At 36.1% G+C, this 18,402-nt stretch overlaps 1 protein-coding gene across 1 annotated transcript in view; it reads right to left on the reverse strand.

The window, feature by feature from the left end:
* Positions 1-17,773, reverse strand: part of LOC129005893 (enoyl-CoA delta isomerase 2-like) — a 34,334-nt gene extending 16,561 nt beyond the window's left edge. Inside the window, exons 1-4 of the mRNA XM_054434931.1 lie at positions 17,645-17,773; positions 13,322-13,415; positions 10,896-11,059; positions 142-262 (exon numbers count right to left, since the gene is read on the reverse strand). Of these exons, the coding sequence (XP_054290906.1) occupies positions 142-262; positions 10,896-11,059; positions 13,322-13,408 (372 nt within the window). The 5' untranslated portion in view covers positions 13,409-13,415; positions 17,645-17,773. The remainder of the gene's footprint in view (positions 1-141; positions 263-10,895; positions 11,060-13,321; positions 13,416-17,644) is intronic.
* Positions 17,774-18,402: the final 629 nt, after the last annotated feature.

Below are 18,402 nucleotides of genomic sequence, written 5' to 3' on the forward strand. Positions count from 1 at the left end.
GTGTATAATTATTTTTGTGTTGGCAGGACATTCGCGCGCTGGTTGTCTCTAAAGTTGAGTCCGACATCTTGAAATGTAGATTGTGTTGTGCAATCAAATTAAAATTAAAATAGGCTAAAGAAAAATTGAAGATAATCTCACATCATCTGAGGCGTAGACAAAATCGCAGAGTGCAAGAATGGTGCAACCCATCCCAATAGCAGGTCCGTTTACCACAGCAACTAGCATCTTTGGGAAATCAATCAGTGCTGCGACGAAATTCCTTAATGAACAACACACATATTAAACAATGTTTGGAGGTCATGCACACAACAATATCTTTTCAAGATGTATGCTACATCTAGAATAAAAGAGGAAAATTTATAAAAAATAATATCTGTTTCATGTACTCAACAAAAGTACATACTACTGCAAGGAAATGTTGAGTATATATAAGCATTTTAGTTGTCAAGTGTTTTCAAAATAATAATAATAAGGACTAAAGAGATTAGTTTTCAAGAGTTACACGCTTAAAGGGAAGGGGCACTAACTTTTAATTAAGATTTAATAAAAACCCTTGATTAAAATTGAAACTAAATTCAAAATGAACTTCATTATGAGAAAAGATAGTAAGATAATCATCATTAATATTGTGGAAAAGTAGAGACAGGGTTGTCAGCAGGATCTATAAACAAAATTCACACATTTTTCCCAGTTTTCCTGGCTAAAAAGTACGGAATTCCCGGCGTCTATTATACTTATAAGAACGGCACAACACAAGTTACACTTATCAGTATATTGGTCAAGACTACTATACTGGATGTCTGTACAAGTTAAAGTACTAAACGGTGTCTAACTTAAAGCAAGCCAAATTGCCCAAGGGACTACGTAAGCCACGACCGATGAAACGGTGAACACTTTGTGACAAATAATTAATTAGTGATGCACTGATGTCGGGCGGGTAGGGGGTAGCGCGGTGGGTCATTATGGGTGCCATTTTGATAACATCCACTCATAATACTATATTTGGATAATAATTTGTTCAGAATTATCAGAGGTTATAAACTCTATTACCTTAAACATTAATTGATCAAGCTATTTCATTAGGCTAGTCATTTGATCAGTTTCAAACTCAACTTTGTGTGTAATAATTGATTAATAATGCTTATGAAAGGTTACTATAAAATTGTATTACAGAGCATTCAATTCGAAACAAGCTGTACATCGATCGAAACGTGTGCCAATCGATTATGGACTATGAAAAGAAGTAAACAATTGCCGAATATTTTGCGAACGACTAGTAGACAGTAGTACACAACAGCTGCGCGGTTAAGCCGAAACACGGTAGAGTTAATTTAGTAAAAGAGTTTATGCACAAATACGTTAAAATGTTACAAACTATTTTCAAATTATTATAACCTAAAAAAAACCAATAAGATAAGATAAAAATATAAACTTGATGCTATTCAAAGTCAAGGGTAAAGGTAGGTCCTACCTCACACTGTGCACAGCTCTCAGTAGGCAGAGTTTAAGAGTTTAAGAGTAACGAGTTTAAGACAAATAATAAGTTGTGTTGATTGTCTTAAATTTACTCATGTCCTAATGATGTATGTAAAAACAAATTAAATTATAATTACGGATGTTGGTAAATAATAAAGACAACACAGACGTTAAACATATACGTTTATTAGGTAGCTCTTAAAATCCATTAACTCTTAAAATTCACTCGGCACACATCGAAAATTGAGGTTGAAAATAAACATAGTTAAACATTTTGCAGAATAAACTTATACATGTAAGTTTGCAAAGCAAAATAAATTTATGTTGGTTTAGTTATAACAAAAATAAAACTTAGATATGAACAAACAAATGACAATAATATATATTGATATACAACATTAGTTACATTAGGCCTACTAGAGACAGTATTTACATGCGATACAGACTTTGTTTTCTTGTTTGGTATGTGTCATTACAAAGGAACGTAATATGTTTATCAGCCTTCTTGCAAATTATTTAGGCCAAAATTGCAAATTAAGGTTGAAAAATTTACATCACTTAGGTAAAAATGTTTCAGAATGAGCTTAAAAATGTAAGTTAGAAAAACAATACAAAATGTATGGTCAGCAACTTAAAACAAAAATATAATCTATGTACAAACAAAAAATCCCATACGTATTGAATCTAGTGTGACATTCATTGCCCTCATAATCTAGGACCAGTATGACTTTAGTAGCTTTTTACATAAAACTTAAATAAAGAACAGAAAATCATAGATATCGACAAACATTCTAACAAAATTATTTATGGTAACACTACAATACAAACAATAACATATACAGGGTGTCCGGTCATAAGTGTTAAATAAAATTTTGCATTAAACTACATGGTAATGGTGACAGAATGTCGCAAATTTGAGGTTCCCAACTTCAACAGTTAGAGAATAACAAATAAATTATGATTTTTCAAAAATTATTGTAGTTGTTATGAAAAAGGTTATTTTACTCTGTTTAAAATGCACTTACCGTCAACTTCAATGACATTTTCAGAATCCTCACAAAATTTTAAATAAATATAACACATAACCGTTGGGGTACGTAAAAATATTCTATTTAAAATTCTTCGTTAAACAAATTATTTTTATATCGACGAAAATGTAAATAACATACAGCAATTTATTTCTCGGTTGTTGAGTTCCGGCGAGGTTATCAAATATGACTAAAAACTTCCTTATTTAAAGGGCTTTACAATGGTGTATAATAGTTTTTACCGAATTTCAAATTTCCTAATGTAATTCGAACATTATTGTGAAAAAAACATGGTAGGGCAAAGAAAATCTATTATGAAGAATAATACATTTAAGTGTAGGCAACAAATAATTTGTATTTCTTTCTCCCATGCAACGCTTTGTTTATAACTACCCAGCTAAGAAAAGAAACATAGTAGTAAAATGTGTTTGTGATAAAGTTACGGTTATCGTATAATTTTCATATAAGATTTAAATTATCTCCCGGAATTTCTATTTTGTTGAATGGATTTAGTCAATAGATTCAGGTATTTTACTGATAACAATACTTTATCCAAGCGATAAGAAAACAAAGCGAACCAGTAGTCATATTTTAAAACGATCTATCAGTCACATGTGGACAGTGATCGGTCAACTATGTCTTTTTCGATTCGGGAGTATGTTGAAATGCATTTTATTTATGGTTTGTGTAACGGTAATGCGTCGGCTGCTCAGAGAGAGTACCAGAATCGGTATCCTGATCGCACCACCCCCAGTACTCAGGTGTTTACTAGAGTGCATCAACGTTTGCTGGAAACAGGATCGGTTGAGAAGAAGAAGAAAGAAGTAGGACCTGTGCATGATGTTGCAGCTGAAGAGGGTGTAATTCAGAGAGTTATGGATAATCCTACTACTAGTGTTAGGCAGCTTGCCCTTGAAACTAGTATGTCCCGGTGGAAAGTACATAAAGTGTTGAAGGACAATAACTTCCATCCGTATCATTTTACAAAGGTCCAAGGATTGGAGCCTCGTGACTTCGAATCTTGAAAGGAGTTCTGCCGCTGGCTTCTTCAACGTGATATTGTTGAATATCACTTCCTTAAAAAAATACTATGGACTGACGAATCCCGTTTTACCAGAGAAGGTGTGATAAATATTCACAATATGCATCTTTGGAATAATGAAAATCCAAAAGCCTCCAGAGAAGCTTCTTTTCAAAAAAGGTTTGGGATCAACGTGTGGGCAGGTGTGATTGGAGATCGGTTGATTGGTCCTCATATCTTCGAAGGAAATCTGAACGGTGATTTATATCTAGATTTTCTTCAGCACTCTCTACCTCAGTTGTTGGATGAAATTGATCCTCAACAAAGAGCTGAAATCATATTTCAGCAGGATGGTGCTCCACCACATTTTACTGAAAGCGTTCGGTTGTGGCTATCCCAAAACTACCCGACATGGATTGGACGTGGAGGAAGTGTGACATGGCCTCCTCGATCTCCAGACTTGAGCCCGTTAGATTTTTTTGTTTGGGGTTACATGAAAAGTCTAGTTTACTCAACTGTTGTAAACTCTGAAGTTGAGTTACGGGAGAGAATCTTTGAGGCTGCTGGGAAAGTAAGGGAAAAATTGACGTATGAGGTCACAGTTGGCGCAATCCGCAAAAGAGCTAGGGCCTGCTTGCGGGAAAACGGTGGGCACTTTACACCCAAACTGTGATTTGTGCTTCGGACAAAGTGTGTCATTGATTTGTTTAATGGGTTAACTATCATTTCATATTTAAATTGTAGTGTGTATTATGTTTTTTACTAATGTGTTGTGTTTTTTAATTACAAATTTTCAAAAGTCTTAAAAAAAAAACTCTTTAGTTTGATGGAAGTGTAGTCTGGTCAATCATAAATTATACATACCCTCATCATCAGTGGTCAGCTCATAAAATAGTAAGTAAAATTTTATTATTTTTTACAATATCTGTTTTGGCTTGACCGTGATTTTTCACAATAGTGCGTAAAATTCACCATGGATTTGACAGTAGGTAAATGTTGTTATACATCATTGTAAAGCCCTTTAAATAAGGAAGTTTTTAGTCATATTTGATAACCTCTCCGGAACTCAACAACCGAGAAATAAATTGCTGTATGTTATTTACATTTTCGTCGATATAAAAATAATTTGTTTAACGAAGAATTTTAAATAGAATATTTTTACGTACCCCAACGATTATGTGTTATATTTATTTAAAATTTTGTGAGGATTCTGAAAATGACATTGAAACTGACAGTAAGTGCATTTTTAACAGAGTAATATAACCTTTTTCATAACAACTACAATAATTTTTGAAAAATCTTAATTTATTTGTTATTCTCTAACTGTTGAAGTTGGGAACCTCAAATTTGCGACATTCTGTCACCATTACCATGTAGTTTAATCCAAAATTTTATTTAACACTTATGACCGGACACCCTGTATTTTGGTCAACAACAATGTTTGTTGCATATTATCAGCGACAACAATATGTATATATATACATATTAAAAGAGTAAGTAAATATAATCTTCCAGGCTTTGTTTGTTCTTTGGCATGCGTCATTACAAATAAACTTAATTATTCACAAGTCGTTTAGTAAGAAATAATCTAAATCAAAATGAAAAACACCCATAAACTATGCTAATGGCATAAACTCTGCTAATAGGCTGGGGCCATAAATTTAATCAGGTCTGCCCCGCATGGCAGGGCACAGCTTATTATGGGCTTATACTAACTTTCAGGTTTCATTGAAACACCCCCCTTCAGTTTTTTTGTCTAGCGTTGGGCTGGATTGTAAATCACAATGCTACTTCAGTGTCTCTATCCCGAAAAAACTACTTTTACATTTTTTGGTCTAGTTCTAATATTTGATTTTGTAGCAACATGGCTTCATTTTTCGCATCTTCCATAACTTTCTTTCTTTTTTCTTCCAACTCTAGGATCATTTTATTCTTTCTCTTCAGCTTCATCTTTTCTTTATTTGCTTCTTTCTCTGCTTTTTTTCTCTCTTCTAACGATTCTCTGTACCGCGCATGTGCATATTTTGCCGAGTTGAGTTGAGGAGTGATTTTGATATAGGCACCTTTTCTATTCCTCCCATTTTCAGCACCGTATCATACACCATTCTAAATCTTATCAGTGTGTTCTCCGTTATGTTGTCTTGTAGACACTCTTTATTCACGATAAATCCCCTCTCCTCCTCGGCGTTGCCGTAAGACAGAATGAGTACAAGTTTAATTACCGTCTTCAGTTCCTCTGCCTCCATTTCACTGAGCAGGCTAGTCCAAAACTCATCAAGTCGATGCTGCTTTCATTGAAACGTCTCCAACCGGGTTTTCATTGTCAAGCCGTTTTCATTGACGTATTGAGACGCAGCTCTGTCAGCAAGAGCGCCACTGATCCATCCACATTCAACCAGATGTTCTAGCAATTTTGTAAATCTTATTTTCCCAAAATCTTGGAGAGCAACAGCAGGATCTATTGATGTGAATGATTTTGTCATCGAGTACTTTAAAGGGGACTTTACAAGAAGTTTGGAAATAAACTCAATGACGGCAGTTTTACACGTTCTTCTAAACAATGATATTTGTTCGTTAGATAGCTTCTTTGACTTCTTGGAGATTTTATTTTGAGTTGCAAAGCCAATTTCAATTTTGTTGTGGTGCAGAAGATTTTCCTCTATGTTCAGGTCTACTGAGATCTTCCTCTCTGACGGTTTTACAGCTCGTTCCATTAATCTATCGACGAGAACGCTAAGCCCGGTGTGCAGCATTGGAGCTAACGGCCAGTTGGACTGATAATCTTTCAAGAACGGCTCAGCATCAGTTGCCAGGGTTTTCAAAAATGCCAACTTTGGTCCAAGGATCCTTCACAAACGCACAACGATCTTGAAATTCGCTTATGTCGGCGCACACTTCTCTTCCGTGACTCGAGTAACAAAGGTCTTTAGGCTAGGTAGCACTTCAATGGCCCTTTGCACTACTGCCGAATTTTCGAGCCATTGGATGCAGCAAAACTTTAGGGGGAATAGCTAGAGTTCGTTAAGCGGATGTATAACCCTCTCCTGGCAGGAACATCTTTAAAGAGATTGTAGATGGCTCTGAGAAAGCGAGGTAAATCCCATCTAGTTGATGTCAGCGCTGTCTTAAACGTGTTGTGGACAGTGTGGATGCCACAACTACCAAAATCAATTGGTTCATTGTCATGACCATTTTCTTTAAGATCTGATTTCAGTTCCCTAAGAAATGCAAAATTAACGTTGGGCCCATCCATTGACACCTGTACCATGTTCTTTATTTCAATGCCTTCCAACGCTGACTTAATACTCTTTAGGAGATCTACAGATTTTTCTCCTGTCAGAAAGACAGAGGTTAAATACCTCGTGCTAACCAGGTCATTTTTATCATCCCAGAACCTGATCACAACATCTATTTGTTGTTTCTGGCTGATCTTGTTCAATGATTCGTCAAATGAAATAACAAACATTGATTTAGCAAAATCAGACAATAATTGGTTTTTAAAGTGGGGTGCGAGCCCATAAACCACTGTGTAGCCTATTTTTTATCGCAACAGCTCTAATTTATTTATCACATCATGATCAGGAAACATCAATTTCATAACATGGACATCTTTCACAGCGGTGCTCATAGTCTTGTGAGCCATTACTGTTTACTGTTTACCATAAAACTTCCGCTTTCGTCACTTGGTCGTTTAACAAATACTTTTTTAACCCACGAGGCGAGTCAAACGAAGACTGCAATGACGGCTGGGACACGCACGAAGCAGAAGTTGGTCCAATTTCAATATTTGTTTGAGAAGAAGTAGCACTTGGCATGTTTAGGCCTGAAGAAGATGAAGAAGACATTAAGCTGTTCCAGCGGAATTGGTTTTGATTTTGCTGATTGGATAAAAACATTTAGATCCGGTGCCTTTTTTCTTGCTTCAGCCTTTAATTTATGTTTTTGCCCTTGCATGTGGCTCGTCAGGGCACGTCGTCCCATACTTGCGATTGAGAATTTTGTTCCAGGACAAAGCAAACATTCCGAGCAGGGAGAAGGGAGAAGGGAGATAAATATCAGCAAAATTTTACTCCGAACATTTCCCCGAACATGACCAAGACCAGACGAATTCTACCGAGCGCGGCAAAAGGAAGTTTGGAGAGAGATGGAGAGTGTGTGCGAGTGAGAGCGCGGAGGCAGTGCCGTGGAAGGCTCCGACTGGTCCCAATCTAAAAAATGCACACCAGACCAAAGCCAAAAAGTTTCTATAACATAAAAATTATTGTTAAAAGTCGCATTTTGAAAACTTGTCGCAAAAATAAAATATTCTAGAAAGGATGCTTAGTTATATCTATTGATTTCTATTGGTTTTATTCATTGAAATAACGTTACAGAATGATCATTTTAATTGCCTTTAATAATATTAATGTTTATATTATTTTTGAAAGAATTGAAGTCAACATCAATTACTTAATTCAACCTTAATATTATTGATATAATTGATTTAACGGTTTCTACACTTTCAACCTTGACCAAACAAACCACAAACATTACATCTTAAATGATTATAATAAACGGCAACATATTACCCAACATTTATTTATTTTACCAATTAAAGAGTTTAATTGCCATATTAAATCAGAACTATCAATGCTAGCGCAGGCGGCCGCTCGGTGCGGCGCTCGCGACGATGTACGGGGCAAAAATGTACCGTGACACACTATCGTACATCGGACCGATCTTTTCTTTGATCTTTCGCCAAAAAACCGCCTCCAGAGCGCTCGTCTCCCTGCTCGGCCTGATGTCTTGATCGGTGTACGGACCCGTGACACACTATCGAACATCCTCCCTTCGACCTCCCTTCTCCCTTCTCCCTGCTCGGTTCGGGGAAAAGATTGATAGTGTGTCACCGTCTTAAAATCCGGGTCTGCAAACCACGAGTCTTGAAACAACGTTTTCCCGTGCGGCTTTACCATAGTGTCAGTGCACAACACTTCCTGCAAAAAAACAAGATAACAGGATATCGGCAAATCAAATCACGTCAGCTAATCACCTATAATTCTCAGGCCCAACGGCAATAAAACCAATATGTGCCATGTATCTTTGAGCAAATTCTTTAATGGAAATAATTACATATAGGCCTACTGTTAAAAAAGAATAGATAATTAGGCTCGCAAAATACAGCGGTACGGAACAAAACGTTATCATGTAGTCCCGTTTTAGTTTTTTTTTTCATATTATATTTACTTATTTTACCTGTAACCAGCTATAAAATCACATTTAAAGACTCACAGAGATTTAGAGCGATTAAACGGTATTCTTGAGGAAAAAATGTTTTCTTAGGCCTACTCAAGCAGTTCCTAAATACCAAATGTTAAGTTTTTCACATTATATTTAAATGAAATGAAAAATTCCTTTTTTTACCAGGCAAAGTTAGGGCCACATGGCCCTCTCTTAACCTGACAAACTTAAATATAAATAAATAAAAATACAATGAAATTTCTTAATCTAATATTTACTTACTAATATTTACCGATATTTAACTCATTTACATTTAAAAAAGGTAACATTTAGCTGTAAACTGGTATAAAATCGATAGTTACAACAAAAATGAACAAAGATTTAGAACTTTAAAACGATAATCTTGAGAGAAAATAGTTTTCTTAGGCCTACTTAAGCAGTTTTTAACTAGGTACCAAACGTTGCCTTTTTCACATTAATTTACCGATATTTAACTAACTTATGATTAACTGCAAACAATTTAATTTATAATCAATAATTTACTACAATTTAGGTTATTTATTTTCCAAAATGAACTAAAATTAAAATGTAGCAGATACAGTAGTTTAAAACAAAATTCGTGGTAACTTAGAAAATTATTTTCTTAAGCCTACTAAAGCAGTTCTTGATTGCCAAACGTTACGTTTTTTTGTGTTATATTGACAAATTATCAATTGTAAACAGCTATAAAATCGGTAATTATTACATTCATTCATAACGATATATTTTCAAAATTCTCAAATATAGTATAACTTACTTATCAAAGGTTTCCTAGCAAAAAACAAACCAGAGTTCAACACACCACCTTCATCTCCCCTTACATGAGTCACATTCCGGGGAATGCCATACCAATACCAGCTGTCCTGACCTCTCGACATTCCTACAGTAGGCCTACATAGCTATGATGTTTAATTCTGCCCTTGTTTATATTGATATGCAAAAACACATACCAGAAGTTACAGTACATAGCTATGACATCATTCTGCCCTTGTTTATATTGATATGCAATAAACATACCAGAAGTTAACACAGTCCATCTCCCTTACACGACTTACATTCCAGGGAATGCCTAATCCATAATAAATAACAGGCCTAGCCTCTCGACATAAATACAGTATATAACTATGACTCAACTCCTGACCTTGTTATTTTTAATTTGTTAGTCTTGTGTGAGATAAATTTAAAATAATTGAATTAGAATAAAAAAGACTTGAACAAGTTTTCAGGCTTCCTGAGCACCGGCTGGATTGCTGTTCGATGTTAGGAAGATTTGTAGTTTTTGGAATGGGTTGGAAAAATAACTTGTAGGCCTACTACACATTTATTTTAAAGGCTTTTTGGCTATAATCGCTGAAAATAGGTACTGTATCACCAGATAATATTATAATCAAATAATCTTAACACTTGGCTGAACTAGCCCTAACTGTTTGGTAATTCGTAAAACTAGGCCAATGTTTAACCTATACTAGTTTAGGCATTTACTAAACTAAATTAATAGGCCTATTTTAATTTATATCACTCACCTGCAAAGCTCGTTAACAGCACTATATCTCGTAGATATTGGTAACTACAGTAACATTCATGATAGAAACTAGAAACGAACAGTAAAGACCAAAACACACTGCAGAAGTGCCGCTGCCGGCTACAGTCAACAGTCCTGTGAGATTGGAGAGGAAGAGTTGGATGGAAGTCAGTTGCAGTTCAGCACAATGTAGTCTGCTTCCGGCGACCGGCGGCGTCGGCTTCCCGCGTAGGCCTATTTATGATGGTAGGTAGTGTACATCCAACTTACCTTCTTCTTCTTCCGAACCATCGCCACTCGCCAGTAAACCGTAAATTTTCGTTTACTATCAAATCAATCAAGAAAGTATTGCAAAATGGTTTATAACTATTAAAATTACTTAAAAAAACTGTCTTAATGAAACCAATTAAATTCACGGAAAAATTCGATTTTCACGCATATTTCCCGGTTTTTTCACGGCTGTTAAAATTCACGCATAATTCCCGATCTTCCCGGAATTCCCGGTTACTGACAACCCTGTAGAGAACATACTAATGGATCAGTTAAAAAACTATGATGGTAAGCTATACAAATAATTTGTACTCACCTAAATTCGAACACAGCTTGTTCCAAAGTGTCGAAACCAGGATAAAAAAAGGAGTTGAAATCAAATCCACTGCTGAAGAAGTCGCCAACACCTCTCAAGACCACAGCTTTGACATTATTATCTTGTCCAGCGATAATAAGACTATTTATCATTTTCAACATCATCTGTAAGAATAAATTTAACTTGAAATAGTTACCAGTGAGAGTTTGTTCAGTAGCCTGCCTACTTAGGCCGGTCTTGAAATATATTGTTGAAATAATATATATATTAAAAAATATTGTTGAAATGGCTTGTTTCACCAAGTTAACCACCATATAAGTTCGAGAACAATGATGAATGGACAGGGTGTCTGGGTCAATTTGACTAAAACTGTGAACAAAAACTCTATTGAAATGTTAAATCTCCCTTCAAAGTGCTAAAAATCCAAGGTCATTAAGTTCTGCCTCATTGGCGAAAATTTGGAATCAAAAGTTGTTGACAGCAATAGTCGAATATGTCCTTCATGATTTGAAACTGCTCTGCAACTACACAATTGTGTCTTCAGGGTCGTATTTAGCATTTTGGCACCCATAGGCCCACTAATTTTTCCGCCCCTAGTCTAGTTACATTCCTAGAAATCTTTATTGAAAAACCAATATCAGGCCCACAGCTCAAAGCAATTTTGCCATTGCAAGTTTTTTTTTTTATGTACTTCGTTCTGGCCTAGAGAAAATTCTGTCTTCAACACTTTTAGACATTGTAGTGTGCTCACGTTTTTCGGACTGAAACAAAACAATCAAACCAGGAGAGCATTCCTGCAACAAAGCATGGTCATTGCTGACTAGTGCTGTCGTAGTTGCTTCAAATTGCAGGCCCAAAAAACATGAGCTCAGTACAGTACTATTCAATTTACGTACATCAACGTGATGCCATAGATAAAACATACTCCCTCAGTAGATTTGTAATCCTTTTGAATCAGTTGAGGACAACTCTTGTTATATCAGTCTTTGAAAACCTCGTTTAACTAAATAAACACAAACTAATCATAAACAATAGCTTATTTAACGCCTGGTTAGTATTACAAGAAATCAAAACACAAATCTTAAAATTAACCCTAAAATTAAAGAAACAGAATTTTGTCCTCTCTAGTGCCAGTGGCACAAACATGGACTAGACATGAATATAATTTACATGATGAGAGGTATAATTTATTGTGTTGGTTGTCATTGGTGAGACCATAGCCTGTCTATAATCATGATACTGCATCTAGATTAAATATTCACAAAAAAAAAATGATTTGACCAATCGTACTGATCCTCAGGCCTGAGAAGAAAATGCCACTTAAATTACATTGAATGACATGCTTTGGAGAGTATTTAATCTTTCTAAATCCTATTGCAAACTCAGATCAATACTTTATCCATTCATTTAAGACGTTAATAGGATTAACTCATCATCTTTTCAACATTCAACATAACATATATTTTTACTTGTGGGTTGTTGAGGGCTAGCTAATCAAAAGATTTGTTATAGCATTTGTTTTTTGAGGTAAGGGTGGTAACAGTGTCTCGAAAATAACATTGGTACGCTCATGTGCCGTTACTAAGCAATCCGAGCAGTAGCACCGAGCCAGTGGTAGTGGCAATACTGCTTACTGCTCAACAACATCCCTACAGCCTTCTCCAGTGTTAAAGACCTTGAAGTTGATGCGTAGTGTCGGAAAAAGATCAACTTTACCACAATTATGTTTTCCAATGAAGTTCAAAATCATAATGCTTTATTAGTCCGAATTTAAGCAAATGATTCACAAAATATGTTAGGTCTAGATTATGGCTATTTATTTTTATTTCTAGATATTGAAAAAAATAATTTTTCATTCACCTCCTGGGAGCTTGCGCCGTAGGCACAGGCCTATTGGGAAATCCGACCCTGTATTTTAAGTTTCCAACAATTTCACCTACATACCCTTGAGATCATAAGAAGATATTCAGACATCAAAAAGAATCTTGTAGTAAAATAAAACATTAAAAGAAAAGTTGGCCTGCAGTGAAGCTATTTGCAATGGTGGTTTATGAGGTCTTAATTGACTAACCTCGGAAATAGATAGTTGTGGATAGGGAGCTGTACCAGAGAATTTTAAGCCAAGGAAGAGGGGTTGCTAAAAGAGAGCCAATAATTGCTTGTATCAATATTCTACATAAAGTAAACAAATAGTTTTTTGTCACACAACAGTCCCCCAACAAACCCCGTAGCCAAATAAGGGAATATTTAAGAGTTGGGATGAACTCTCAAAAAAAAATATCAGATTAGCTAGCCCCCGCAAAAGAATCAGGCTAGATCTAAGAAAGGAAATCCTTTCTATGAATTATTATAATTGGTTATTATGTATATAATTTTATATATTATCTATGACAATTAGGCCTAGCTTTTTTATTAGTAAAACATACCTCTAGTGTTATTCCATTTTGTTTAGATGGTCTGTTCATAGCGATGGTTAAAACACCATCACAAAGATACACATGAAGATCATCCATTTTGTTCCTGAAATGAATACATAATCCATTGCTAATGAAAATGTTGTGATCAAAATTAAATTATAATGTTGTTTAATTTCTTGACAATCTATTTAATAATAACGTTTATAAAGTATAGAAACAGTGGGTGTGTGTATGTTGAGCTCTTGCAACTCCCTAATTTTTCACATCCCAATATAACTTGTAGCTTATTCAGTGGCATGGTGACTGTGGAGCGTTCAGTTGCTCCAGGCACAAATAATAGAACCCTAAAAAAAAATCTGTTCTAGTAGGGTTCTATTATCTGTGCTCCAGGGCAGAAGGCTGAGGGAGGTAGAACTTAGGCCTATATTGGAGAAAATAAAAATTTTGTTCTAATTTAGCTACATAAATACAAAATTTAAGTCGAACTTTGGTCCAATTAAATTCAAATTGTCTTTATTTGTGTAGGCTACAGTATTTAAATAAAAAAAAATGTACCATGAATTGTGTCAAAATAATGAATAGCTTAATATAATAATGATGTAGGCTATTATGCTTTATCATCGAAATTATTATCTTTAAAAATACCAATGTTAAGCTTAAGTAGAAAAAGTAAAACTGTATAAAATCTTTTTTAATTAAAATTTTATAAGTTATTACATTTCCTAAATTCCAATATTCATCAAATGAATAAAGCGACAATGAAAGTAGATAGGCCCTATTCTTTGTGTGTTTTTTTTACATCAAACTATTTTCCTTTATTATATTTTTAGGTAGGCCTAAATTAAATAGGAACTCTTCTCAAAAGACTTACATTTATGATCTAATCAGCTAAGTTAAATATATTTATTTTACTAATATAGCTCAATAAAAAAACTTCAATTGTAATATTTGTAGATAGGCCTAGTATGTCATTTGTGACTGTTGCCGCTGTACTCACTGCCCAGCGAGAGGAGTGTGGGCAACGTGTGTGAAAACTATAAATCTGAAAGTACAAAAAATACATCAAATAGGCCTATCACCTGTAATAATATATTTGCACTTGTATTGTTGACTCACAAGATGGTTAATAGATGCAAAAGATGGTAAGTGGTGGTCAATTTTGATTGGACACTCCAATTATCATTCGCCTATTGGGTCTGATGATGATTGGAGTGTCAAAATTGATCACCACTTACCATCTTTTATACGTATTTAGTCTTGTAAGTCAACAGTATAAGTGCAAATATATTATTACAAGTGTTATTTGACATATTTTTAATACTTTCAGGTAATTTAATAACATATTAAATACGATGCTGATAAAGAAGTTGAAACTATAAATGTGGTGTATCATAGTGATGTTACGAGCCGATTACTTTCCTGACTTACTTGACTCGTACCCTCAACTCGACTCGACCTCGGACTGATCGCAGCCAGTTTCTCCAAGTGGATTTGTGGTTGATTCAAGTTGTCAAATGAGTCAGGCTCAACTCTCGAGTTAGCCGACTCGCTTTGGCCAATGGAGTGAGTTTTGCGAGTTGGACTCACGTTCGACCGTGTTGGTTTTCCGAGTCAAACTCTCTTAGAGGTAATGAGGTTTTAGTTTTACAAGTCAGTGGTTTTGAATCAGTTTGGTATTCTCAACATCATTATTTTTAAAGTAAAAATGTGAATGAACATAGGCCTACTTGTAAGTTATAAAGTAACAACCAGGCATATAACGATAAATCTATTGGGAAAGTTACAAAAATATATAGGCAGGCCTACAGAGAATTATAATAATCAATAAATATGATATTGCAGTAGCCTACGTACAAATATCAACAATCTTGGCCTATTTAAAAGTAAGTAACTGGTTGTATTCAAAAAGTATAAATCTTTAGACTAAAATGACTGTGGTAGCTGCAAAAGAATGTTGGAATATGAGTACAAGGTCTGTGATTGCGTCATTGAGTGATTGAGAATTGGAGGATTAAATTCAGGGCCGATTTACCGAATAGGCAAGGTAGGCACGTGCCTAGGGCGCGAGGCAATTGGCTTTTATGGGGGGCGCCAAAAAATTGGAAAATAAAAAAAATTGGTGGTTGTTTGCATGCGATTGCGGTAAACTTCTGATAATCCCTCGCGGCCGTGTAGACATCGTAATAGTCTCCCGCGTTTGCGGGGAGATTCTTACTATTTTCAGCAGTCAGGTCGTTTAGACATATTTATCATCTTCCATTATCGAAGCAATATATGAGCATATCCCGCGGTCGTGAGGAGATTATCATCGTCTACTGCGAATGAGGCAAAATTCTGATCTTTTCCCGCGGTTGTAATGTCCCGGGACATTATCTTCGTCTTGCGCGATCAAATTCTGACCACCCCTCGCGGACGTGAAGACATCATTATATCGTCCCCCACGGTCGTGTGAACATATTAATCGCCTCCCACGATTGTGACAAAATGGTAATCATCTCCCTTGGTCTTGTGGAGATCATCATCCTCTTCCGCAAATTAGGCAAAGTACTGAACTTTTCCCGCGATCGTGTGGCCATTATTATCGTCTTTCGTGATCGCGGCAATATTCTGATCATCCCTCGCGGCCGTGTAGAAATCGTAATCGTCTCCTGCGATTGTGGAAAATTGTAATCATCCCCTGTGGACGTGGACATATGCGGAGATCATCGTCTTCCGTGAATGAGGCAAAATTCTGATTTTTTCCCGCGTTCATGTGGACATTATCATTGTCTTGCGCGATCGTGGCATAATTCCGATCGTCCCTCGCGGCCGTGTAAATCATTATTGTATCTCCCGCGGTCCTGATGTAGACATCGTAACCGTCTCCCACGGTCGTGTATACATGGTAATCGTCTCCCGCGATTGCAGCAAAATGTTAATAATGTCCCGCAGTTGTGTGGAGATCATCATCGTCTTCCGCGATCGCGGTAAAATTCTTGCTGTTTCGCGCGGTCGTGTGGACATTATCATCGTCTTCCGTGATCGTGGCAATATTCTGAATATCTCGCGAGTGTAGACATATTATCGTCTCCCGCGGTCACGGAAACTGTTGTCATGCGCGATCACGGATATTTGAAAACTCCAGGTAGGAATACAAAATTCACACATAATTCCCGGTTCATAAAATTCCCGCATGATTCCCGGATTTCCCGGTCGGTGGACACCCTTTGCAAAGGGGCGCTACTATTAGTTGTGCCTAGGGTGCTAACAGGGTCAAAAACGGGCCTGATTAAATTGGGTTGTGACCAACTATTGGTTAGTGCGGACGTTCGAAATAATTTGGGTATTACTGTCGTAAGATAATATAGACGTGAGTGGTGAGTCGAGTTTGACTCGAGTAACTCGAGTCAAGTATTAGGCCTATCTAGACTCGAGTCAAACTCAACTCACGACTATGTAAACTCGAGTCGACTCGCAACGCAGCCGATAGGGTTGCAGTTTGGCGAGTTGGCTCAACTCGCATTCAGCCAATAGAGTTTACATGTCGCGAGTCAACCGAGTATACACTCGTTATGACCCAAGTTCGTAAAGGTTCGGCTTTCTCCATATGAGTTCGGATTCTTGACTCGCTATGAGGCTGTGAGCCAATAGAGTTCAAGTTTTGCGAGTCAGACTCGTTACGTTCAGTTTGTGTAGCTTCGGCAATCTCCCTACGAGTTTGTACCAACTCGAGCTGTGAATGAGATGTCCTTAAGTCACCTTGACTCGTCACATCAGAGAAGATATTAATATCTTGAGAATAGGCTATTTATTCCCTGATAGCTAGTCATAGCGGTGCTGGTGGTAAACATTATTTTGAATTGTACCAAGAGTAACTTAATTTTACTCTTGAGGCCTGACAAACCTAGGTTGAAGGATTTGGCGCGCGTTGTTGACCACGCGGGCCAGTAGGTAGCCTATATAGGGATAACTAGGTAGGCCTAGGTGCTAAGTTATGCATTTTATCCGTAGGCCTATGTTGTTTAGTAGGCTAGTCCTAGGCTAACCTCTAACCAATTAGCCTACTGCAAACTGGGCCTATGCCAAATAGCACAGTATACTTTTAAGTATTAATTTACTCTAGGCTAAGTTAATGCCAAGTTATTGAACGTGCCTAAGAGTCCAGATTTCCCTACAAGACTACAGATAATTTCACCTATGTTAATGGTTGGTAATTTAACTGGTAACTATAGCCTTTCTTAAATGCATGTAGGCATAGGCCTATTATTAAACTTTCTTAGTTATGCCTACACTTATACAAGACTATAAATACTTATTACAAGACTATACTTAGTAAAGTGAAAATATACGTACACAAGAGTGACGAAATCTGGTAAGTAGATTTATGGATGAATACGGATTATAATTCTCGAAAGAAAAGAAAAAAGAACTAGAATATGAATAGGCACGAGGAAGCTAGACTAGACCTAGACCAGTACAGTAGACCGGGGACCGGAAAAAAAGAAACAGAAGAATTAGCAATAGGTTATTAGATTGGAATGGAATGAATATGAGTAGAGTATAGAGTATGGACTCGGTTTCCTCCTTCGTTCCTCTCAAAAACAGAGAGGCTGAGAGGCATATAGCTCAGTGGCATGAATGTAAACAAAATGTGATGTGGAAAGCGAATAGGGACCTCTTGGTGCCTCTTGTCTGGAATTTTTGATTTTGAGTTTTATATATATATATTTGAATTCCTTATTAAATTCCAAATCGATTGGTGCAAGTTCCACGCATGTATAATTTGGTTTGTTAAAGTTATAGGACTTTGAAATTTTTTATGGAAAAGGGTCATTTGGGGAAAAACTGTTTTGAAAATTTCAAATATGCATAAAAACGGTGTTTTTCATATTTAAGAAACGATTTTGGTATCAAAAGAAGAAATGCAATTTTGTTTCTTAACTCACGGTAGTTTTCATTAAAATAATTTTTTTATTGAAGCATGTCGTAAAAATCACATTCAGAAAAGGGACCTCTTGTCGGCCCTATGTTATTTCGCCATAAGATAAGAAAAGGTACCTCTTGTCGGGACCGCAAAAATTGTGAGATATTTTGTTTTTCGTAAACTGAAC

The sequence above is a fragment of the Macrosteles quadrilineatus genome, unplaced genomic scaffold (assembly GCF_028750875.1).
Source record: "Macrosteles quadrilineatus isolate MER2022 unplaced genomic scaffold, UCM_ALF_1.0 Scaffold_41__1_contigs__length_1036756, whole genome shotgun sequence".
NCBI lineage: Eukaryota > Metazoa > Arthropoda > Insecta > Hemiptera > Cicadellidae > Macrosteles > Macrosteles quadrilineatus.